The 23906-nt window shown below is 41.1% G+C and overlaps 1 protein-coding gene across 3 annotated transcripts in view; it reads right to left on the bottom strand.

Moving 5' to 3' along the window:
• Positions 1–23906, bottom strand: part of ZNF827 (zinc finger protein 827) — a 158271-nt gene that overhangs the window by 111238 nt on the left and 23127 nt on the right. For all 3 annotated transcript variants that reach the window (XM_017881503.1, XM_017881505.1, XM_017881504.1), the window contains 2 exons: positions 18694–18866; positions 11944–12424 (listed from right to left, as the gene is read on the bottom strand). In XM_017881503.1, coding sequence (XP_017736992.1) covers positions 11944–12424; positions 18694–18866 — 654 coding nt within the window. The remainder of the gene's footprint in view (positions 1–11943; positions 12425–18693; positions 18867–23906) is intronic.

Raw genomic sequence — 23906 nt, 5'->3', positions numbered from 1 at the left:
TTGTAATGTGCTGAGGAAATGTAAATATAGCTAACGACATATCAGAAGGGCATGTGGAAATCACTCATTTGCCCAAGTTTTAATTTCCCAAACATTTGGGTGTCGATAGAAGATGTAAAAATAGAAATATGAAGGCTAACCTGCTTTTTTCAATGACCAAAAATATTTACATTGAGAACAGTACATAAAGCCTATATTTTAAAATTAATATGACTTAATAATTACTATCTTTTAAATTATCCCACTTTACAAAAAAACCCACATGTGCAGTGAGAGGTGGAACTCAAGACGTTTTCTTTTTCTTTGGGGAAATTGCTAAGAGAAAAGCAACCAATATGACTCATGACATAGTCTTCACTTCATTCCTACTACTAACACAGGAAGATTTGTGCTGGTGTGGAACTCAACTTGTCAAGGACTTTCACAACACCTGCCTTGACTTCTGTTTATGTATTTGAAAGTTGCTGGATAACTGCACTTTTGATGTGATGAGGAAGCCCCCGCTAATCCAGAGGCTCCTTGTCTCGCTGTTTGTTCCCAGCATCCTAGCACCTGGGCCATGCTGATGATCAATTACACATACCTCTTAGTTTATGTACTTGATGGAGGTGGACCACCATTTAAAGGAAATAAATCAGCTTTTTTTGAGGATTTACGAAGGATTCAAGATAAAGGCAAATGTGGGAAAGGAATGGGAAAACTGCTGGGATAAGATGATTCCAATCTTCCAATTCTAGGAAATTACTATATAACTAGAAAATACTATATATTTTACAATATTTTCTAGTTATATAGTAATTGGGAAAATACTATATATCTTCCCTATTACTAGGGAAAAAATATATAACTTCCTTCTAAAGACCATCATTTGTTTTAACAATGTATACAACTAGCACTTGACTAATTACACAGGGATCAAGCCTTCCATCAATCACAGGAGATAGATGCTATTCATTTTACAGGTGAGGAAACTAAGGTCCCAAAAGGTTAAGAAACTGATGCCCCAAATCACAGACCTAATTCACAGAGACACTTGCTCAGAGTTTCTCACTGGAAATGCATCCAAACCCTTTCCTTTCTCTCCAAGACACCTAGCTACCTTTAAAAGGGACACCACCCTCAGCAGGTGAACCATGGCTTTGGAAAATAAGTGATGTGGGTGAATTAAGCGTTGTTCATGAGAAAGGGAAGGGTGGGTTTCACCTGAAGAAAAGGGACATTTTCTGGTAGGAAGAAATCTTGTGAAGATTTGACTAAGAGGATGAAGGGAAGGAATCAACTGCAAAATGAATACTTCTGTTGGTTCCCTCTGGTGAAGGAAAATGACACCTTTTCTTGAGCTTAATAAGACAGAACTCTCTCTCAGTTCAGCATATGGCAATTTTGTAAATGCTAAACTGCTCTGTGAAAAAGCAAGGCCACTGAGAATTTTATTTATGACCTGACCCTAAACCAGAGCCAAAGACTCTTGAGCCTGGAAGGGACTACAGAGCAATGGTTTTCAAACAGTGTTCCAAGGAACCCTAGGATATGTTTCAGGGGTTCCAACAAATGTTTGTTTTGAATTTAAGTTTAAAAAAAATTATTGTAAAAATTAATTAATTTAAAATTTAAGTTCAAAGCGTGCATCATCCACTGCATTATATATAAAACATCAACATACTGGAGACCACTAATATGTTGACAAGTTAATTCAGATTCATGTAGTAGGCATTGTAATGCAGTTTCTCCCCCTCTCATAGGAGTGCTGCAGTTCTAGTCATAGGTCATCAGTAATGAAGTGGCTGCCTTTGCACTGATTTTTCAAAAAATTCAGGCCTATGCATGTGTGTCCATATATAATTATAGCACTACTAGAGCCTACATACATACTTTAAATTACTGTTTCTCAACCTCAACTCCACTGATACTCTGCACTGGATAATCTGCTGGGAGGAGTTGGGGGTTGGGGACTGTCTTGCACATTGTAGGATGTTTAACAGCATCCTTGGCATCTCTATGCACTAGTAGTCAGGAGTAATTCCCAGATGTGAAAAAAAAAATTATCTAGACATTGCCAGCTGTCCCCTGGGCATACCTGCCTTAAATTAAATGCAAGGGTAGGTTCAAGTGTATCAAGTGTATCTGCTTGGTGCAGCTTCTGACCACAGCTAAAAGACAGACAAATAAACATGTGTAGATATATATGGATATAGCTAGATCTATCATTTATTGAGCACATAACATGAGCTGGGTAATACACAAAGTATTTACCTGTATTAATTTATCTAATTCTCACCACCACCCTTTGAGGTAGGCACTAGTATTATCCCCATTTTGCAGATGAGAAATCTCAGACCTAGAGAGATTAAATACATTTCTTTTTTTTTTTTTTTTTTTTTTTTTGAGACGGAGTCTGGCTCTGTCGCCCGGGCTGGAGTGCAGTGGCTGGATCTCAGCTCACTGCAAGCTCCGCTTCCCGGGTTTACGCCATTCTCCTGCCTCAGCCTCCGGAGTAGCTGGGACTACAGGCGCCCGCCACCTCGCCCGGCTAGTTTTTTGTATTTTTTAGTAGAGATGGGGTTTCACCGTGTTCGTTAGGATGGTCTCGATCTCCTGACCTCGTGATCCGCCCGTCTCGGCCTCCCAAAGCGCTGGGATTACAGGCTTGAGCCACCGCGCCCGGCCGATTAAATACATTTCCCAAATAACAGTTAACTGAGTAATAACCAAGTAGTTGACACAGAATTACAGATGGCTTTAGGGCATATTGTGAGTTTTGGATACTGCTTATCTTCCATTTATTATAAGGAATGAGGGCAGTTGCCAAATGTTGTCAACTTTGAAGCAAAAATTTATACTCTTCTTTAATTGAGGAGATCCTGAAATTACAAGACAAGTTGTTAAAAATCTGTTCCCATTTGCCACTATGTGAAACCGTACTTGTATTTTTTCAAACTGAGATCAGCAAAATAAATTTAGAAATATACAAGATGATCACACTGCTATAGACTCTACTCCCTCATAGCATTGGAGTGTCACATTTTGTGCTCACCGAATAGCAACCTTTCCCCCCCAATTGCTTGGCTTTTTAAATATGCACATGTAATAAATGTGAACTTTTGAACAAAATGAAAGCCATTACTGTTTTCCACTCCCTTATTTTACAAAAAGAAAACACAGGCGGCTGGGCGTGGTGGCTCAAGCCTGTAATCCCAGCACTTTGGGAGGCCAAGACGGGCGGATCACGAGGTCAGGAGATCGAGACCATCCTGGCTAACACGGTGAAATCCTGTCTCTACTAAAAAAAAAATACAAAAAACTAGCCGGGCGAGGTGGCGGGCGCCTGTAGTCCCAGCTACTCGGGAGGCTGAGGCAGGAGAATGGCATGAACCCGGGAGGCGGGGCTTGCAGTGACCTCAGATCTGTCCCCCGCCCCCCAGCCTGGGTGACACAGCTGGACTCCGTCCCAAAAAAAAAGAAAAGAAAAAAAAGAAAACACAGGCTCAGAGGATTATACGATCTTTTGAAAATCACACAACTCATTAATGATAGAACCAGAATCAGAGGTCAACTCTCCAGATGACAAGCCGGTGTGGTTCTATCTAAGCAAGTTCCCTTGTTAGCAGTGTGTATGTATGTATGTAGAAACAGGTTGGGGATCTGGGATCTTTCAGCACTATGATGTGCTTTGGATGAGAAATTGCCTTCTGAAATCGTAAGCAAAGCCAAGATTTAATTAAATAATAATGAAAACAGTTAAAATGACTTTTAAATGTTAAGCGTATTATATTCAAATGGAATGTTTATAACATTCACTAAATATTTTTAAATCTCACTCTTTAATTTCCCTTAAATCATTTTATAATTAGTGTTTAGTGAAATTTTAGCCATCTCATATTTCTCATTAATCCCCACCTGAGCTAATCCTTGGCCACCCTTCAGCGTCTATGTACCCAAACCCAGACTGTAAAGATCCCTCTGAGAGCTATGGGCAAAGGGGAAAAACAGCCTCTGGAGAAGGGTCAAAGGTAACAAAAAGTGAGCAGTGCCTCAAGAACTTTAAAATACATAAAGTTTCCCTGCAAAAACTAAACTACTAAAACCAACCCACAAAGGGCAAAAGTAGCCATCTGCAGTAATCCACTTAACAGACAGGATATCTCCCTTGTCAAAAGCAGGAAGGACAGGTCCTGGAAAACCAATCAAGCCCTAAGTAAATGTGAAAGAAGGCTGTATTTTAAATTCCTATTATTAACATGGCCAAAGAATGAAATGTATGAAATGCAGTGGTTTGCCTGGAGACTAGAAGAAAGAAAATCTGAAGATTGAATAATATATTTCCAACCTTTTTCAGGAAAGTCAGTAGCCACCTGCCCCAAATGACATCTCCTCTTAACTGCTATACTTGTCATTTTAAATTAATATGCTGATATTCTTATTTACAGATCAGTTTGTAAATGATTTTTGTCATTGTGGATCACCCAGAGAGTCTGAAGAAGTCTGGACTGTGGCAGACCATGAAATGGCTATGACTCCCCCCTCCAAAGGCCCACCTCTTTACAGTGTGACTTTGTAGCTCCTCCCAAGAAGAGGAAGAATATACACGCAACTCCATAGTTCCAATTATCAGACCCCGGGAACAACATGAGTAAAGGTAGAAAAATGGAAATGAGAGGGGTATGTTCCTGAGCTGGTGAAGACTGTTAACAGTTTTCTTAAGAGGAGTGGGGAGATGGTTACTCAGGAGAAGGGAGCTGGGGCTGAGCATGGTGGCCTGCGCCTGTAACTCCAGCTAATTGGGAGGCTGAGGTGGGAGGATCGCCTGAGGTCAGGAGTTGGAGACTAGCCTGGGTGACAGAGTAAGACCTCATCTCGAAAGAAAAAAGACAAGACAGGACAGGACAGGACAGGACAGGAAAGGAAAGGAAGAGAGAGAAAGGAAGGAAGAGAGAGAGAGGAAGGGAGGAAGGGAGGAAGGGAGAAAGGGTGGAAGGGAGGAAGGAAGGAAAGGAGGAAGAGAGGAAAAGAGCTAGACAGACAGGAGCATGATCTGATGCAAGAGGTACTGGAAGAAGAGTCCATCGGAAATGCTGGGTGGATGGGTAGGGGCAGTGCTGGGGAGGAAAAGGCATCAGGGAGGGAGCTGGAGGGGCAACTTGTAGGCATGAGGAGGAGGTTGCACATGAAGGGATGGAGTATAGATAAAAATTTCAGTACAATTGTGAAGACATAAAAAATTTAACCAGATTAGTGACTGAAAGTGCATGCATTAGAAATGATGCCATGGTTTGAAGCCAAGGAAAATAAACAGTGAAGCAGACGGAGGTCAAAAGACAGTTTGCTCAACTGAGAAAAAAAAAAAATAGGTAATAGCTAATTAAGTAGTCAAGAGCCAAGCTTTTGCAGTTACCCAGAGCTGAATCCTTGTTCTGTCCCTTGCAGTGGAAACCTTTAAGTCTCAGCCTCCTCATCTATAACATTGGTTTACTATTGCAGACCCTATAGGGCTGTGGTAAAGGTTAAATGAGAAATTACATGATGTGGCTGGCACAGTGTCCAGCTCACTGTAAGCCATTTGATTAATTATAGTTCTTATAATAATAATAGTAGAAGTAACAACAATAATAACAACAGTAGTAAAAAGAATGGCCTTCAAGGAGAATGACACTTCTCTTTGTTTTGACAGATACAATAGGCTTTGGTAAAATTTCCCGGGGCCTATCAAGATAAAAAATCACTCTGATGGCAATTCTGGAACTAGGTACACTCTGTCTAGCACAGTCAGGAAAGAAAGGTCTGGATTCCAGTCATGACTCTTTTACAGTTATTTACCCCAAGTCTTGGTTTTCTCATCTACATGCTTGTTATGAAATGATGTATTTAGAAATATACTGTACGCTGTGAAGCTTCACAGAAATATCAGTTGGTCCGACTCTTACTGCTCTATTTGTACTAAATAATTCCTAAGATGCCTAAAACTATTAACACAAATTCTAAAGTTGTCTGACATAACAACATCCAGAACACGCTGAAATTCTGGCTAATTCCACAACACACAAGAAGGGCAGAGAACAGAGCCAAGTTCCTGCTACTTTCTGTAATTTGGGGGTAGGGAGCCTGGGGAAAAGAATCCTGGAACCACACTGCCTGGATCAGAATCCCAGTTCCTCATGCCTATAATCCTAGTTCCTCACACCTGTAATCCCAGCACTTTGGGAGGCTGACGCAGCCAAATCACGAGGTCAGGAGTTCGAGACCAGCCTGGCCAATATGGTGAAACCCCATCGCTACTAAAAATAACAAAAATTAGCCGGGCATGGTGGCAGGCGCCTTTAGTCCCAGCTACTCAGGAGGCTGAGGCAGGAGAATAGCTTGAACCCTGGAGGTGGATGTTTCAGTTAGCTGAGATCGCACCACTGACTCCAGCCTGGGCGACAGAGCCAGACTCCGTCTAAAAAAACAAAGAATCCCAGTTCCACCACCTATTCATTGTGCTAACCTGGGCAAGACTTCTAACCTCTTCATTTCTCAGTTTCCTCATCTGTAAAATAGGAATATTTATACCACCCACTATGGCATCGCCATGAGGCTCAAAGGAAGGAGTGAGCAAGTATTAAATAAAATAAAAATAATAAGCAATGAGTAACTAGCATAAGAACTCTGTCCATGCAAGTTTCAACACCTGTGTGTGTAAGCAATCCAGGCCCCACTTACTCATAATCCTCCAGGCCCTACTTATAATCCTCCAGGCCCCACTTACTTATAATCCTCCAGGTCCCACTTACTTATAATCCCACCTGCCCCTTTTTTTAACTCAGGTCAGTGCTAGTCTCATGACTGGCAAGTCACTGAAAAATAAGAAAGAGTCACACTCTTCCTTTCATATGAATCACCAAGTTCAATAAAGCCGAGAATTTCAAAAGGGCATTCAAGCTGCTTACACATATAAGGCCCCTAAATGCACTGCTCACATGAGGAATTTTAGTCACAGGATCAGTGAGGGGCCATCACCAGAAAGGCAAGGCAGGGTTAAAAGGAAGGGCCCAACTAAAAATGCAAAGGGAAGCTCTCAAAAATCACCTGACTGGAGAAGGCATGCCCAGGCGTGGGGAGTGGGAGAGCCCCCTGGCTGTTGGCACGGCCATCGTAGGGTGTGAATTACACAAGGATGGCATTTACTTGGAAGAAGGCTCATTTGTTGAGATGACTGCCTTTACAGAAAGGCAATCAGAGCCACTGGGCAATGAGGATGACTGGGTTCAATGGGCATCTCCCATCCCTCCTTCTCCAGCAGCACAAACAAAGGTAAAGCAAGATTGGGAGCTACCATTTATACAAAAACTGTATTGTAACTACAGAGGCTTAAAATCGGGTGAAATCGATGGAAGCTGTAGAACAAAGGCCGATGGAAGACTACAGTATACGACACAAACACATTAACCTACAACCTACATTTATATGTGAACACCTTTGCTGTTTAATGGATGAGCTACTAATAAGTCAGAAACAGTTTAGCTGATATCCATTTGTTCATAAACTGTCTCTGTGAGGCTAAAAGTAAGTTGCTGCTTTAAAGAAGTCCATCTCTCCTAGTTAAAATTATTTTGGTCTCAATTTTACGAAATTAATATAATGTGGGAGACAGCACAACAATTTTTGCTGGCTTCCAAATTAAAAATAGTTGGAATGACATATCTTTTATTTTGGAAAACCAGGGACAAAAAGATATTCCCAGCCAACAAGTGAAGTGCCAAGTTTCTGTCAACTGCTTGGTTATAATTTGGAGAGTTAGAATTAAATTTTATATCTTGAAAAGTGTAGTTTTCGGAAAAAGAAATGATGTAAGGCCGTTGTTGCAGGCAGCTTTTAATCAGGCTTCTAATAACGATGACCCTCCCATCGTTCAGTGCTCTGCACTGACTCTTGAGACTTTTTAACTGGAGAAACTCCCCTGTCAGGAGGCCCCACAAGGAAACACCTGGGGCTCCATGAACACGACTCACCCAGTCCTCTCCTTCATGTCAACCTTGACCAACAGTGAGAGCCACAGGCCTATCTCGTACCACCATGCCCCATTTCATGGTTTAGGGTGGAGACCACGAGAACAAAACTGCACTGCTGAAAACCATAGCTGTACCAAAAAAATACTGTACCAGGTACCAAGTTTATATTCCACATCAGTGGTCCTCAGCCCTGGCTGCACACTAAAATCATTCTGCACATTAAAATCATTTGAAGATATTAAAGAAAATACCAATGTCTAGGGCCTATCCCAGTGAATCATAATTTCTGGGCCCTGGCATTTTGTGAAAAACTCCCCAGCCAAGGCTAATGTGCAGCCGAGGTTAAGAACTGCTGCTGGCTATAGGTGACAAGGCACAGAATCAGCAGGAACTTAGCTCTCCACAGTCGGGTGAGCACCTATTCCCTGAACACCCTAGCCACGTGACCACTGGCTCACCTGCCCTGACATGCAATGATTTGCATATGCCTTCTGGCTTCCAGGAAAGAGCTGCTCGAACATACAGGCCTGGAGCCCTCTCAGGCCTGCCTCATTCTAAGCTGTGGGTAAAATCTACAAAATTCATTTTTCTGTCAGCCCAGAAAGCTGCCCATACTCTTCCCTGAATCAACTGCGATGCTGGGCCTGGAAGCCTCAGTTTTGAAGCATTATTCTTGAAGGACCAAGCAATGTTAAGTGGGGGCTCAGTCGGAAGAACAGCTGATAGTCTGGAGAAGGGATTTTATTTCACAATCATACACGTTAAGAAACCTCTAACAGGCGTGGGGGTGGGGGGCATTGAGAGCCCATTTAAAACAGTATTCTATCCACTGACTTTGAATCCCACTGGGTTCCATTCAATCATCTTTATGCTTAGTTTTAGTTGAAGGAGCAAGAAAGACTCCCCTTAATAACCAGGCAAGAAAGCATCAAGTGTTTTCTCTCTTTTGGAAACAAGTAGGTGTCTACACGCTTGAATTTGTCACTGTGCTCCAGTTTTGCAGACAGTGATCTGGCTGGCACAAAGATTCACAGACTCAGTGCCCACAAACAGCTGCACCCTACAGTACCAGCAGGTGCACGGACAGAGCCCAGCGAAAAAATTCAGTGCAAGAACAATGGCGCCGTTATAACGCCAAGGGACAAGGCCCGAAACTAGCCACTACTTCACTACATTTGATGACGGGAAGAGCTAGAAACTCAGCCGCAGCTCCCTGGGATTTGGCCTTTTTGTCCCTAAATCATATCCACAGACGCAGCCAGGTAGGGCACCACAGTGAGAGCGCTATCAAATGCATGGCCAGACCAACCAGAGGGTAAGTAAAATTAAAAAAAAAAAAAAAAATCTCTCCAGAAAATGTATTCTTTTCCTTTTAACATACCTTCTCCTCTCCTGAGCTGCATTGTCACCAAGTTTACATTTACATCCAAATATGCACACACAAAAAAATTAAGGATGCATCTCACTCCCCGGTGACTTTATAACAGGTTGCTAGGTAACAGTGCATACAAGTCAGGTTTCAGGACCTCCAGTAAGCCACCATAAAATAGCCGCATGGGTCTTTTGCATAAATAGTGTGTGCATTTGTTATCTGTTTTCTTATGCCAATTGATCAGTCAGTAAACATTCTGACTGCCAAACCATAAGTAACTCCCCATCAATAGCTAACTGAAAACACAGATCACAATATAAGGCTTTGATGAGCAATTCTTCCCCCCAACCTATCAATTGGCTTCTCCCCTTGTGTCTCTGCTGCTTGCAGTGCTGGCTCCAAGCAGCCTTATCTTATGCTCCCTGAGATTGGGTCTGGAGCTAATTACAGCATAATGTGGGCACTCAGAGCTGAGCCCAGCAGGAGCCATGCATCATACACAAGTGTTGTACCCAAAGACCAAACCTTCCCTGTTCCCGCTTACCTTCCTCTAGATTTTAAAACATCCCTGGAGTCATGGAGTAAAGGGAGTAACACCATACTCGGAGTAATTCACCCCCACTCAGATTGCCCCTGTCTGTTAGGTAAGGAAATGTCCCACTTTTTAAGCTATGTGATGTGAATGTGTCATTTGCATTCCTTCCCTGGGTATTGCACTATAAGGGCCCATAAAAGGAGCCCCCTTTGCTATCACGGTGGCAGGGAGGACAATCAAGGAAAAACTAGAGTTCCCCTGGAGGTGAAATCCTAAAGGATCAGAAGAGCAAACAGGAATGTATGAAAACATGCATTTTCCCACGTGCTCAAAAATTTTTAAATATAAAACTCAAAGTCTCTAAAAATCACGTTTTCCCCTCAATTGGAATAGAAGAGGGAGAAGTCGGGGGAGAGGGGTGATGAGGAGCAGAGAAGCCAGTGTTCTTTAGAGCCACAGTCAGAAACTTGGCCAATTCCAGCACAGGGCCCCCTCATGCTCATTGCCAGCTGGTGTGCTTCACTGTTATATTCTCTGCTCTTTGCCTACTTGGTTCATTTCCGGGACATCTCATTTTCCATCCCCTACCTTTCCTCATTTCTTCCAACTAGTGTCTCCCACTCCTGAGAAGCAAAGATCTGGGGTGAGGGGGACATTCCAAAGGACCCGACTGAAGTGTGCCTGAGCAAAGGGACTTCAGAGTGGAGCTGAACCTCTAATTCACCTGGCAATGACATTTAGTGAAATGCAACTTACAGTCCATTTAAAGGAAGGCGGTGACCAATTATTCTCCATTTAAAAGGGTATTGTCAATCTCCAAAGAGCTGACATGACATTTGGAAATCATGGTGGGGACTGCCATCTTCACTGAAATGCAGAACCAATTCTCCACCGACCTTTCCCCACCCCCTACATCTCCTTTAAAACTTAAAAATCATACTTTTAAAAGCGTAATGAGTAGCCACACAATCCTGCAACATACCTTCTCATTCCAAAAGAGAATGACAGGAAAAACAGAGTGACCTAAGACCTTGATGTCCCTGTTCAACACCACAACTTAAATCAAATATGTTGGGGAAAAAATGATAAAGAAACATCATGTACAATTTGATGGTGACAGAAAGTAATGACAACTAATAAGAATACGTCTTCATAATTTATACTCCATCTTTTTTTCCCAAATGGATCAGGACAGTTTTTTTAAAAAAAGAAATTTTTTAAAATATGTGTTTTTAAATTCCACTTTACATGAGGTCCCTAGAGTAGTCAAATTCAAAGACATAAAGTTGTGGTCTCCAGGGCCTGTGGGGGAAGAGGTGAACTGAGAGTTGTTTAATGAGCTTCAGTGGGAGAGAATGAAAAAGTTCTGGAGATGGATGGTGGTAATGGTTTGCACAACAATGTGAACATACTTAATGTCACTGAACTGCGCACCTAAAATGGTTAAAATGGTAAATTTTATGTTAAATATACTTTGCCATAATAAAAAAATTCTCGTTTAAAAAAACCTGAAAAACTTCTTAAAGACAGTTATCATTTGCTCAAATTTTAGAAGTCTATAATTCCTAAAAGTAGTCTTTGTATATATGTCCTTTAAAAATCTTATAAATTAAGACAGTAAAGAACTTGAATAATGCCAAAATGAGGTATTCCATACAAGTCCAGTGCAGATGAGACATGTTAAACAGGGCCCAAGGTCACACAAGCAACTGACACAAGCCTGGCTTACCTTGTGACCTTTCCCACCTACAGTAAGAACTCATCAAGGGGAAAAAAAAAACAGAAGGAAATCAACAATCCCTACTGTTTTGAGACCCAAGCCAAAGCAATACTACTTCCAAAGGATTACACACACACAAAGTCAAGGAGAAAATGTATGGAAGTGCAGACTATCCAAATTTAAAGGGACCTTGAAATCATCTAGTTCTACCAGCTTATTTTACAAATGAAAATACTGGTAGACAGAGAGAGAGAGAGGAGAGAAAGAGAGAGAGAGAGAGAGAGAAAGAGAGAGAGAGAGAGAGAGAGAGAATACAACCCTATTCAAGTACCTGACAGCTTCATGAGAAAATCAGACGCCATCTTAACAGAGATGTCCTGGCTGAACAATGCTGAGGCACTGTTGGCCACATACTCGGAGGGGTCTTTCAGCTTTGTGTGGTTGGCGGGCCTGTCGGCAGCATTCAAAGTAAAGGAGGTGGGCAGGCCGTTATCTTCCTTGGGTTCCTCCTTCACCAGCAAAGGCGAGACGCCAGCCCCTCCCTGGCTAGTCCTCTCTGGAGTGTTAGACGTCATCATGGTCCCCACTAGCTCTGTCCCTCCTCCTTCCCTTTGCTGCCCCAGGCAGGCACTGTCACTGAGGTGGGGAGATCCCTTGACATCTGGGTCTGGGATCTCCTCCTTCACCTTGGCTTCTGTCCTCAGGAAGTGCTGATGGCAACGCATGTGGAGTTTCAGGCTGAAGTGGCGTGAGGAAGTAAAAGGGCACAGCTGGCACTGAAAGGTCTCTCCCCGATCCTGGTGCTGATGAACCTGACGGAGAAGCAAGAAGAATGAGCTAGCCACCGTGCATTTATGGAAAATGCCTTGCTGTAGATCCAAACTATTCATCAATCATTTCCTCACCGGGCAAAGGGCTGGCCTTTGTACCGCAGAGCGTTTCATTACGGGGCTCCAGGTAATGAGGCCAATCCCTAAACATAAAGTGGGTCCCCATAGGTTAAGAGTCCATTATTAGGGCCACACTCACAACTGAGGATGCAGCCGGCCAATGGATGCTATTTTGGGTAGCATCCCAATATTCTAGTCATCTGATCTCAGTTGATGTCTTTGGAGAAAGTATTATGAACCCAGCACAATCCAAACTTACATAATTACTAGTTATGGGTCAAAAGAGGTAACCTGTCAAGTAATTCCTCTCACGATAATGACACTTTGTATGTATCCAATTTTTTGTTACCCAGAGAATTAGCTATGTTTTGCAAACATAATTTCAATTTTCAAAATGCTGCTCTTAGATAATTAAGAATGTAGAAAATAATGTCTCCAGGGTATTCCCGTTTCAAAGACAGAGAAATTGAGGCCCCAGAATAAATGGATTGAGCGAAATTACATACAAAAAAAAAAAAAGCAAAGTAGGAGAAAAACCAAGGTCTGACCCTCACCAAGTATTCTGAGCAAGAGGAAACCAATTTTTCTAAACGTGGCTATAATATCATGCTCCAGATTCTGACGTCTGCAATGAAAGGATGCAGACTTTTAAATCCAGTTCCAGTCTTGCATGCACACGATACCTGTAAAAATTGGGAGAAACTTTTTTCTTCCTGTCACTACCAAATTTAGTGCTTAAAAAAGTGAGGAAATCATTGCATTGGCCTGAGCCAGGCTTTGAGCTGGCAGGTGCTCATAAGCTTGTAACTTCCCCATTCATCTCTGCCAATGCACTTTAGTGCTGACCTGCTACACTCTGCTATTTCAGGACTGGCCCTCCCTTAAGTAGAAACTGCCAATTGTGTAGATGTGGGCCAAATGATTTGGGGAGCTGTGTGATCTGAACAAACAAGTAAGTGATTGGAATCCAAAAGCAAAACAAAACTGACACCTCCTCTTTTAGGGGTGACCTAAGCAGGACTCGAACCCAGGTCTCACCAAGGTTAAAGGCTCATGGGTTAATCCGTTGAGCCACCTGGCCCCTCTGGGTAGGTTTCCTTTCCAAGAGAGCAAGTTTTACAACAGCTGTTTATGCATTCTGAATGCAATCCAAAAGCATTATTCACCAGCCAAAACATACTTTTAAATAATGTTAAGTGACCAACAAAAGCAAAGAAATTAAAAGTTAATGGTGAGATCCTGTCGCTACAGCACCCCACTGTGGCTTTTTGAAAAAAACAACAGAAGAGATTCTGGGTCCCCCAAAGCATGAGTTTCTCAACAGAAATAGCCATATACACTTAAACCCAGTTAGGCAAAGTCCTGATCATGAAAAGGCTTTTCCTCTGCTGGGGTGGAGTGCTAGGGGTGGCGAAACACACCGATTGTCACCAGCTGTTAACATCACCCCTTTCTGTTCTTTCACAACAAAGGGATTTCACTGGGAGCTGATCATTTCATTTGCTTTCTCACAGAATCCCCACCATCTCCTCCAACCAACAGTCCCACAGGACCCTGACCAGTACTGCCAAAAGCATGCCCCAGAACCAGGTGGTAAAGGTCACGAGGCAGAGAGCTTCCATCGTCCCTGAGAGCAGTGCAGTGGGGCAGATCCATTTCAGAAGTGTCCTTACATCTACTGACCCAGGAGAGGAGAGGAGCTAATCCAAGACTAGAAGCTCCGGAAGCAGCTTCTGGAAGGAGGAAAAAGACAGACAGAGCGCAAGCCCAAGTTCTAAAATCAAAAGGGAGCCCTGGATTAAAAACAGTCTGTGTGCATGTATTTTATGTGACTTCTTTTCCACGAGATCCTGGCCTCGTTATATTTAGTTACGGACAAATTAGTGAAGCTTTAAAGGAAAAACAGTGGGTATTTGGTTGACTTTTGCACTTAACAGTTTTTTTTTTAAGCTACACCTTCCCAAAGGGACTATATATCACATTTGGCCTTTGAGAGAAGTATTAGCTCTATCCTCTGACTGCAGTTTTTCCCCCTTCTCTCCTGACATTCGAGCACTTTTCTGTCATAATTTTTATTCTCTTTAGCTTGACATTTGCTTTAAAGACCCTTTTAGTCTACTAAAATGAAGAGATGCTTCTCTAAAGCACATCATTCTTTCTAGGCCATGTTTAGGGGCTTACCTACCCCCTGGTCATTTCACATAAACAACCCATATCAGGTGCTGTTACATCATTAGGGCCATTTCTTGGTAGCAGTTGGATGCTTAGGTTGTGGTATTTCAGAGCTTGGGGAAATTTTGGGAAACCTCTACTTTATCCCCCACTGGGGGAACAGGTGAGGGCCTTCACGAGAAGTTACAGCTCCTTAAACGGCAGACCTGAGACTACTAGAACTGAGTACCCTGACTCTTGATCAGTTTCCTGTCAATACTTCACCAGTGTTCTCTGTCTTAGCAGTCCTCCTCACCTTTTCTGTTCAATTTTAGTTTATGAATTCATGTTGAATTCCTGTATGTTCACTTATCCAGGAAAATTTTAAAGGACTTAATGGAAATCTGAGATAACCCTGAGGAAGCTGGAGGCCTTTATAAGCTCCTTCCACAGCAGGTCATAAAAATATTTGCACAATATATTATGAAGGAAAGGTGGGCTAAAAGAACGTACAGTGCCTAGGACATAATAGGATAGAGTAAGTACTATAATACAAATACTGTAAGTACTATATTTGTTGAACAAAGAAAGTAGAATCCCATTTTTCTTTAAAAAATCGATATACCAATATAGAAGAATATACATCAAAGTGATAATGGTTATTTATCATTCTGGGTGATGGGATTAAGGATCAATTTTATATTCCTTTGTTTATCAGTTTTTCTAAGTTCTCAGCACTAAAGACAGATCACAAAAAAGGGAAAGGGAATAAAATTTATTTTAGAGTAATTTTTTATACCATTTCATTGATTATTTTTAAATGCAAATAAACATTAATGTATATTCAGATGGTTTTCTGATGATTACTGTATTAGCTACATTTACTGAATGTTGTTTCTCCAGGCTAGGCACTGTATTAAGTGCTTTATGTGCATTATCTCATTTAACTCTTATAACAACCTCATGAGACAGACTATAGGATTATTATCTCCATTAGTGGAAACAGAGGTTTGGAGAGGTTAAATGATTCCTTCCAAGTCTCACAGCCCCTAAGGTGGAGCTGAGATTCTAACTAGGGTTTCTCTGACCATACAGTTTGAGATCTTAATCTCTGGCTATACTGACCCCACTTCTTAGGCAGAATTCATTTAGAAAATCTGTCCACAGCCGGGCACAGTGGCTCATGCCTATAATTCCAGTACTGCGGGAGGCTGAGACTGGTGAATTGCCTGAGGTCAGGAGTTCAAGACCAGGGTGGCTAACATGGTGAAACCTCATCTCCACTAAAAATACAAAAATTGCCGGGCGCGGTGGCTCAAGCCTGTAATCCCAGCACTTTGGGAGGCCGAGACGGGCGGATCACGAGGTCAGGAGATCGAGACCATCCTGGCTAACACGGTGAAACCTCGTCTCTACTAAAAGAATACAAAAAAAAAAAAAAAAAACTAGCCGGGCGAGGTAGCGGGCGCCTGTAGTCCCAGCTACTCGGGAGGCTGAGGCAGGAGAATGGCGTAAACCCGGGAGGCGGAGCTTGCAGTGAGCTGAGATCTTGGCCACTGCACTCCAGCCTGGGCGGCAAAGCAAGACTGCGTCTCACACACACACAAAAAAATAAAAATAAAAATACAAAAATTAGCTAGGCGTGATGGCACACGCCTGTAGTCCCAGCTACTCAGGAGGCTGAGGCAGGAGAATCGCTTCGAGCCGGGAGATGGAGGTTGTAATGAGCCGGGATGGCGCGATTGCACTCCAGCCTGGGTGACAGAGCTAGACTCCGTCTCAAAAAAAAAAAAAAAAAAAAGTCTGTCCATCCACATTTGTAGTCTCTGGTGGATGTAGCAGAGGATATCTACCCATAAGACTACAACCATTATATTTCCAGGTAGACTAGATTTGCAAAATGTAGCAAAATAAAAGTATGTTTAACCAAATAAAATCATGAATGCTTTGATTAAAAAAAGAACAGCCAGTAAGTGAGGTGGAAAGCAGGGACAAGAAAGAATATACCATTTGATAAAATTAAACTTGCATGAGCTTTTCTCACACTTCCCGTATCAAAAGCTCAAGTCATAGCTCAACAGGTTAGGACACCATGAGTTTGAATAAAGTAGTAATTTCACACAACGGCTTTATCGTACTGGTTATTGATTTGTTCTGAAAGCATTCTAAGACCCCACGACCCGCAAAGCCCTTGCAGCTCTCATCTGTGACACTGCCATGGCCGGCCGTCTGTGTCATCAAGGCACCCAACTTATCTCCCTGTAGTTTCAGGGTCAGTAGTTCCTGCTATTGAAAACCCTGCTTTTTTTCCATGGGTTTATAAATAGGTTGTTTTAAGTGACCCCGAGCTGAAACCAAGCTTACAAGGTGTCAGGCTAGATGCAAGTTTTCTGCCCGCTGAAGCTTTAAATTTGCCAGACCTGATTTCTAAACACAGCTTAGGAAATAGTAACTAAAACAAATTTTCATTTTAAAGGCATTTCTTTTGAAGTCTCATCCTACTAATGAAATTCAACTTACAGGTTTAAAATACAAGTTTTTACTTTGGGAAGACGTGACAGAGGATGAGGAGGGTTAAAGTAAAAACTAAGTCGGCTGAGTAAAATTCAGCCAACCAGAACTCCTGGTTAAATGGATTCTGAAGATGAAGGGCATGCTACTCCCAGGAGACAAAGGCAAATGATAGAAAACAAATTACATCATGGATTTAAATTTTTTTAATCTTCCAAGCTATTTCCTAAAGTCAGTAGAGGTTCTATCTGGTCACACGTTTTTAGAGCTATAATTCTGAAGAGTGATTACGGATCTATTTAGAAGGATTAGATCGCAAGATTTCCAAATAAACAAATATCTTAATTATGTCCGTACATTATGCTTCTTATGGTAGGAAAGCAAACACTTTACAAATAATGTCAACAGTCAAATCATATCAAAAATATCAGTGAAGATATGATTGCTATTAAGACGCTCAATGATAGTTATTAGAATTAAATAACTTCCATTGAAAATTCCTGTGTCAGACATGTGGCTAATATTCTCTCTTTAAATACTAATGATAAGTCTTCCAGACAAACATTATCATTCCCATTTAACAGATGAGAAAATTCAGAGTCTAAAGGTTAACTTGCTCAAGACCACTTAGCTAGTAAGTTGCATAATAAGATTTCAATTCAGGTCTATCAAATTCAAAAGCCCATGCTCTTTTGATCCCATGAGTTTCCTCCTTGATTTTGAGACAAAACCCTTCTCATTAATGGGGTCAGCTAAAAAGATTGCCATCTAACTAAGTTTTCCCCATCTCACATAAGAGGGACTCATGGATTCTAGTCAACTCTTCTGTACATGTTTAGTGTAGGTTTGAGCTCCCCAGTTGTTTTTAATAGGACATAGAAAATTATGTCCTTGGATGTTTGGTAAATGTAATCCTGGGAATTATGATAGCTCAAACAATGACAGCCTCAAGGAGAACGACAGTCTTGCTAGAAAGGGCCCCCAAGCCTCCCACAGGGCTAAAGTTAAAGGCCAGGTGCCTTCAATGTCTTCATGCCTCCTACACAGTGTCTCTGCGTGTTCCTCTGAGTTTGCAAGTTGGAGGGTAAGGCAGTAACAGACAAGGGCTCTCTCTCCAGGAAGGGGAGCAGGTTCAAGAGCCCTCTCTTTGGTGCTCAGTCCAGCAGCTCTTCCTGAACTTGGCTTTCCCTGCTTCTTGCTGTTCCCCAACCCTGCCTCTGAGTGCCCCAAGAAATGTGTCAGCACACAGGCCAGGCAGGCTGCTGCTCCCCTATAGGAGATGACCACCCTTCAGTAAATACATTATTTGGATATTGAAGGTTCTCTCTGCCTTTAAGTTCTTGGCTGCAAAGTGGACATTAACACCTTTCTGTTGAATTCTACCTTGCTACACGGAGTACTGTCATCCACATGCTCCATCAGTGAGGTGCCCTCCCTCAGCCAAGAGGGAGGTCCCCCTGCACCAGACCATGTACAGGAGCCCTGGCTGTGCCTGCCTCACCAGGAGGTGCTGTCTGTAGGTGGCTTACCTTCATGTGGGATTTGAGATTGTCCTTGCGAGCACACCGGAATGGACAGAGCGGACACTGATGACTTTTTAAACCTGTGTGAATCACCATGTGCCGCTTCCAGTAACTCTTCCTTTTAATAACCAAACCACATATTGGACACTGGAAAGGCTTTCCACTTTCCTCTTCTGAGGCTTGGAAGGAGAAAGAAAGGAACATTAAGGAAAACAAAAAGGTACATTGCATCTGGCATTAATTCACATACACTGCCATATAAAAGCACTAAAATGATTTGGGGTTTTTTCTCGACAATTCCGAGATTTCATCCATAAGAAAGTTTTAGGACTGCTTTTCTTCAGGTAGAAACCCATATTCATCTAGTTACTTTCATCTGGGCTCCATTTTTCCGAAATCTGATCATCCTGCCTTGTGAAAGTCTGACTTCCAAAGGCCATCCAGCACAAAGGAAGACATCTGCAAAGGGGCTTCACCCGGCCTGTCCTAACTCAGGGCCCAGGGGCACCATGCACAGTCAGAGAAGCCTGAATGCAGGGGCTTTGTTTCCTGAAGGAAACTGTCAGACTCAAGTCCATGTCTGAATTCCTGAACTTGGAAAACAGTGAGAAATAAAAACAAATCACATGGGACAGAGAATAATGCACTGCTCCACACTGAAAACCAAACAGCTATCATAAACCTCACTCTCTGAACTCCAGTGGAGACAAATTTTTGGATCCCTACTGCTGACTTGTTTAGTTGTGGCTTGAGCAGATGCTGCTGCCAGTGTACCCATCAGGGGGTCTGAAGGTCAGGGGTTTTGACCCTTTTATTTCTGTCCCTTTGGTAGCTACTAACAATATGTGCTGCCTTCCTCTGCACGGTGACTGGGCTTTGCTGACCACTTTCGGAAGAGCTGCAATGGGGCCACCACAAATGCTCTAATCTTTCAAGAAATTAAACAAACCAGCTGCCTCCTCCAAATAAAGCTAAAGTCGCTCTCAAAGTGAAGGGTCTCTGTTGTGACACTATTGCTAAACTTCCAGTCTACCAACTTACATTGCTCAGTGCCACACCAGCCTCTGCAATTTGAGGAAAGAGGAAGTAAAAATAAGCAGAATCAAGGGCTTAGACATTTCTTTCTTAATCATAAGGAATCAGAAATATTTCAAAACCAGTTAAATGACTTGGCATATGTGCCCACAATAAAATATAGAAAGCACTTTTTAAAATGAGCTAGATCTACAGACGATGATATAAAAACATGTCCAAAATATTAGCATTGGTGGATAAAGCAAGATACAAAACCATATATCCAGGGTGATTCTATTTTTGTTTTCTAAAAAAGTGGGAATCAGTCACAGCTAAAACCATTAGGTGAGATATTAGCAGGGAACTTTATAAAGGATGGATCAAGTTGACAACACCTAAAACCACTAATTAATCTTAACATTACTAAAAATGGGGCAGATACCGTGTGCCTTCTGATGTCATCTGTGAAATGTCCTTATAAAAAATTAAACAATCCTCTATATAACTAGCCCTTTATTGGAAATACAATTGATTTTTTAAAAAAGTGTTAAACACACCAACGGGATGAAATCAGCCAAATCTATAACGTGTGAATTCCTCAGGACAAATGACCCAGTTTCTTCAACATGTAAATGGCATTTTCAAAAGAGAAGAGGTTATGGAAAAATAAAGACTTAAGAGATATATACAAAAAAATGCAAGGTGTGAAGCTTATTTGGATTCTGTTTAAATAAAACAACTGTAAAAGGACATTTCTCAGATAATTGAAGAAATACTGATTATAGCTGGGGTGTTCCAAAATATCATTTAGCAATTGTTATTCCTGTTAGATGTGATAGTGGAATTGTGGCTAGTTTTTTAAGCCCTTATCTGTTGAAGATATATACATGGAAGTATTTACAAGAAAGCTGACCATGATGTCTGAGATTTGCTTTAAAATACTTGAGAAAAAATAAAGGGAGGGAATGGGAAGAATGGCATGAATAAATGGAACAAACAAAAAATGGTATCTTTTATTTGCATAAAACTTTCTGGAAGCATACCCAGGAAAACACTAAGCAGTTAACACTGAAGGACTGTGGATTAAAAGGAAGGAATCAGGAGGGAAACTTGTGTTTTCATTTCACATCCTTCTGTACTATTTGAATTTTTTAATGTACACGTTACCCTTCTAATTTTAAAAGAAAATATTCCCAAGGGTATACTTTAAAATAATCTCATCATGTATTTATTGTGTCAACTGAGTCTCTACATACAAAGGAACACTTCAAATGGATATGGATGGAACCAGAAGGTTCTGGAATAAAGTTAGAGCATTCCAAAAATGCAGTTTTACTAATGAAGGTCTATTGGTTAGCTCAACCATGCAACTTGAAAAAGAATCAAGTCTGGAAATTCTACTTGTGATGTGTTCCACCACATGTATTTCCTTTTGTAATTGGGGGAATAAGAGGAAATGAGGGTTTCCTTTTACTCTAGGAAGAGCACACCTTATAGACACATATAAACAAGCATTTTATTAACCCCCTGTAGCTTTTCTGCTGCCTGTTTTTGTGAATTGCCTCTGCCGATCTGGAGTCCTATTTGTAATTATGTCTCTCGTCTTCTGTCCTTCCTTGTCATTTCCTCCACCCTGACATTTTGATCATGAAGACTACATGATGAACAACAGACTGGAGAGAAAGGACTGAATCAGGCCTCTACGTGAAATTACTGTCATACACTACAGGGAAAAAAATCATAACAATGTCTATTTGGGGTTGTAAGAACATCAAAATAATAGGAAAGAGATAAACAAACAGGCTGTCATTGATCCCCATCTTCAAGAAGTATGTCCCACTATCAAATTCCTAAACTACCTAATTTTACAGAACTGTCTTGAAGAGGAGAGAAAAAGTGAGATGTCTTCCACTGACCTGAGATTTCATGGCACACCATAGCAAGGCAATAAAAGGGCATTAGCTGAAAAAACGAACTCCGCCGGCTTGCCCTCACATCTTGCCTTGCCTAATGTGACCAATGCGTTTCCTATTCTTTCTGAGACCCACAGTCTTCTACTTAATCAACAATTCTTTATTTCAAATGTATTACAGAGTACATTACATTTAACCCTGCATATTACTATTTCATATAAATCCATTTAGCTATGCTTCCTTAGTTTTAATTAGTACCAAAATACACGAGTTGGGAACAAATTAGGGTGCACTTGAACTGACTAGGAAAAAATTTAACACACAATGAAGAGAAACTAAAAACCCACACAATGAAGAGAAACTAACTGCAAGAAATGCGGTCAAATAGCTACACTACTATAATTTTTGAAATTTTTAACTGATCACAGCAGGAAAGGAAGACGACAGAAACCAAATGATAAAAGAAACCCAAGTACCATGATTGATTTTCACCTTTGGCCAGTAATCTCCCCTGATAACATCTGCATTTTTATTTATTCAAGAAAGAAATTTCGTATTTTAGTAGGATGCTCTCCAAGTGTTTATGATGTTGTTAAGTACTTTAAAGAAGAGAGGAAGTAAGGTTGTATTCTATTTCGTATGCCAAACTATTTTCAGGGAACTGACAGCTGTAAATTTCACTTAAAGTTAGAACCTAAGGAAATATGACCACTTCCTCAGAATGAACCATACACTTTTGAGGCAATAGGATTGAAATGATCATAATTTTGCCTAGTTTACAACTGCCTAATAAATAACTTTTCCCAAGTATATCACTAGCTACTTATTATCACTGCGAACAACACTAAATTCCACCAAATGCTAAGAGAACCAGTGGGATGAATAGCTGCTAATCTGCTCCTCTGGAGATAACTATTCTCTTCATAGGCAGTAATATTATTGGAATAAAAGAAATAATGAATGTGCATAAGACACCTGTCACATAGTAAACAGAAGCTACTTGTAGTAGCAGTTGTTGTATTAAGAGTAGTGACAATAAACAAATTCTAAACATGCCCTGCAAAGCTGAAAACTCACCATCAGAGCAGATGTAAATCTAAACAACTAACATCACATAATAAATACACTGTTCAGAGCTTGGCCCAACATGGTAGTTTGTCACTGGAGCCAATATGAAACACATAAGCAGAAGTCCTTAGTGTGGTTCAGGTAGGGTCTGGCTCAGCCTAGACAAAATACTGATGGACAATCCAGTCCAGCAGGGAAAAAAAAAGACATGGAAAAGATAATAAAGAGTGGAGGGAGGAATTGGCTGCAGTAGGGCCTGGAGGTCCTTACCTTTGTGTCTCCAGCACCCAAACAATGCCAGGTACAACATATAATTCAATAAGTGTGTGTTAGACCATAAGGAGATTAAATGAAAAAGGTTGGGTTAAGGGAATAGAGAGAAGTGAAATGAGGGCTAGAAATGAAAGGAAAAGATCCAGGAGGCTGCCAGTAAGTCCCAATGGAACTTGTGTTAGGCCAAGAGTGTGTGTATGCCTTTCACATAGTGCCCCAATACACATTCTAAATGAATGGATGGATAAACAGATAAATGTTCATGTACTTAGACCTCAGCTATTTCCAAAAATGAACCGGGAGCAGCTTATATTAAAAATGCATATGGTATGACTACATCATTAATAAAGTACAGTGATATATGCTGAACTATTTATAATGAACAAGATCTACCCAAAGCAGAGATGATCTTGTGGGAGGCTTGATAGTGAATTTTAAGAAGCAACATTAAACTCAAAAATTGGGGGAAAAAAAGTTTGTTTTGAGTTAATAAACAGAGTTTTAAAACACTGAGCAGTAAACATAAGCAAGGAATTCTAAAACAGGAAAGGATCTTGCTGATCATCCAGCTCTGTTTACAGATGAGGATACTAAACTGAGGTGGTATGCCGTGAGTCTCTCTACTAGTTAGTGGCAAAACTGAGATTACAGCTAATCTCTTCACTTCTGGTTTGCTGCTCTACTCTATTGCCTATGCATAAATCCCCAAAACAACAACAAAACTTCATTGGGCTAAAAAAAAAAATTTTTTTTTAAACCACGGAGGGTTGTAGTAGCTTAACTGTTTTAACACAAAGGTATTTTTAAAACAAATGTAACTGTTTTGTAGGCTTTGAAATCAAACTTCCTGTTGTTCAATCCTATGTGGTGATTTGCAGCAGGTCAACATAACTTGCAATTGGATAGTGTCTGCATATAGACCTTACCATAAACTTAAGAGTTCAAGATGCC

Source organism: Rhinopithecus bieti, unplaced genomic scaffold, assembly GCF_001698545.2.
Source record: "Rhinopithecus bieti isolate Rb0 unplaced genomic scaffold, ASM169854v2 scaffold_12478, whole genome shotgun sequence".
Classification (NCBI taxonomy): Eukaryota; Metazoa; Chordata; class Mammalia; order Primates; family Cercopithecidae; genus Rhinopithecus; species Rhinopithecus bieti.
This window is presented reverse-complemented; position numbering and strand designations above follow the sequence as displayed.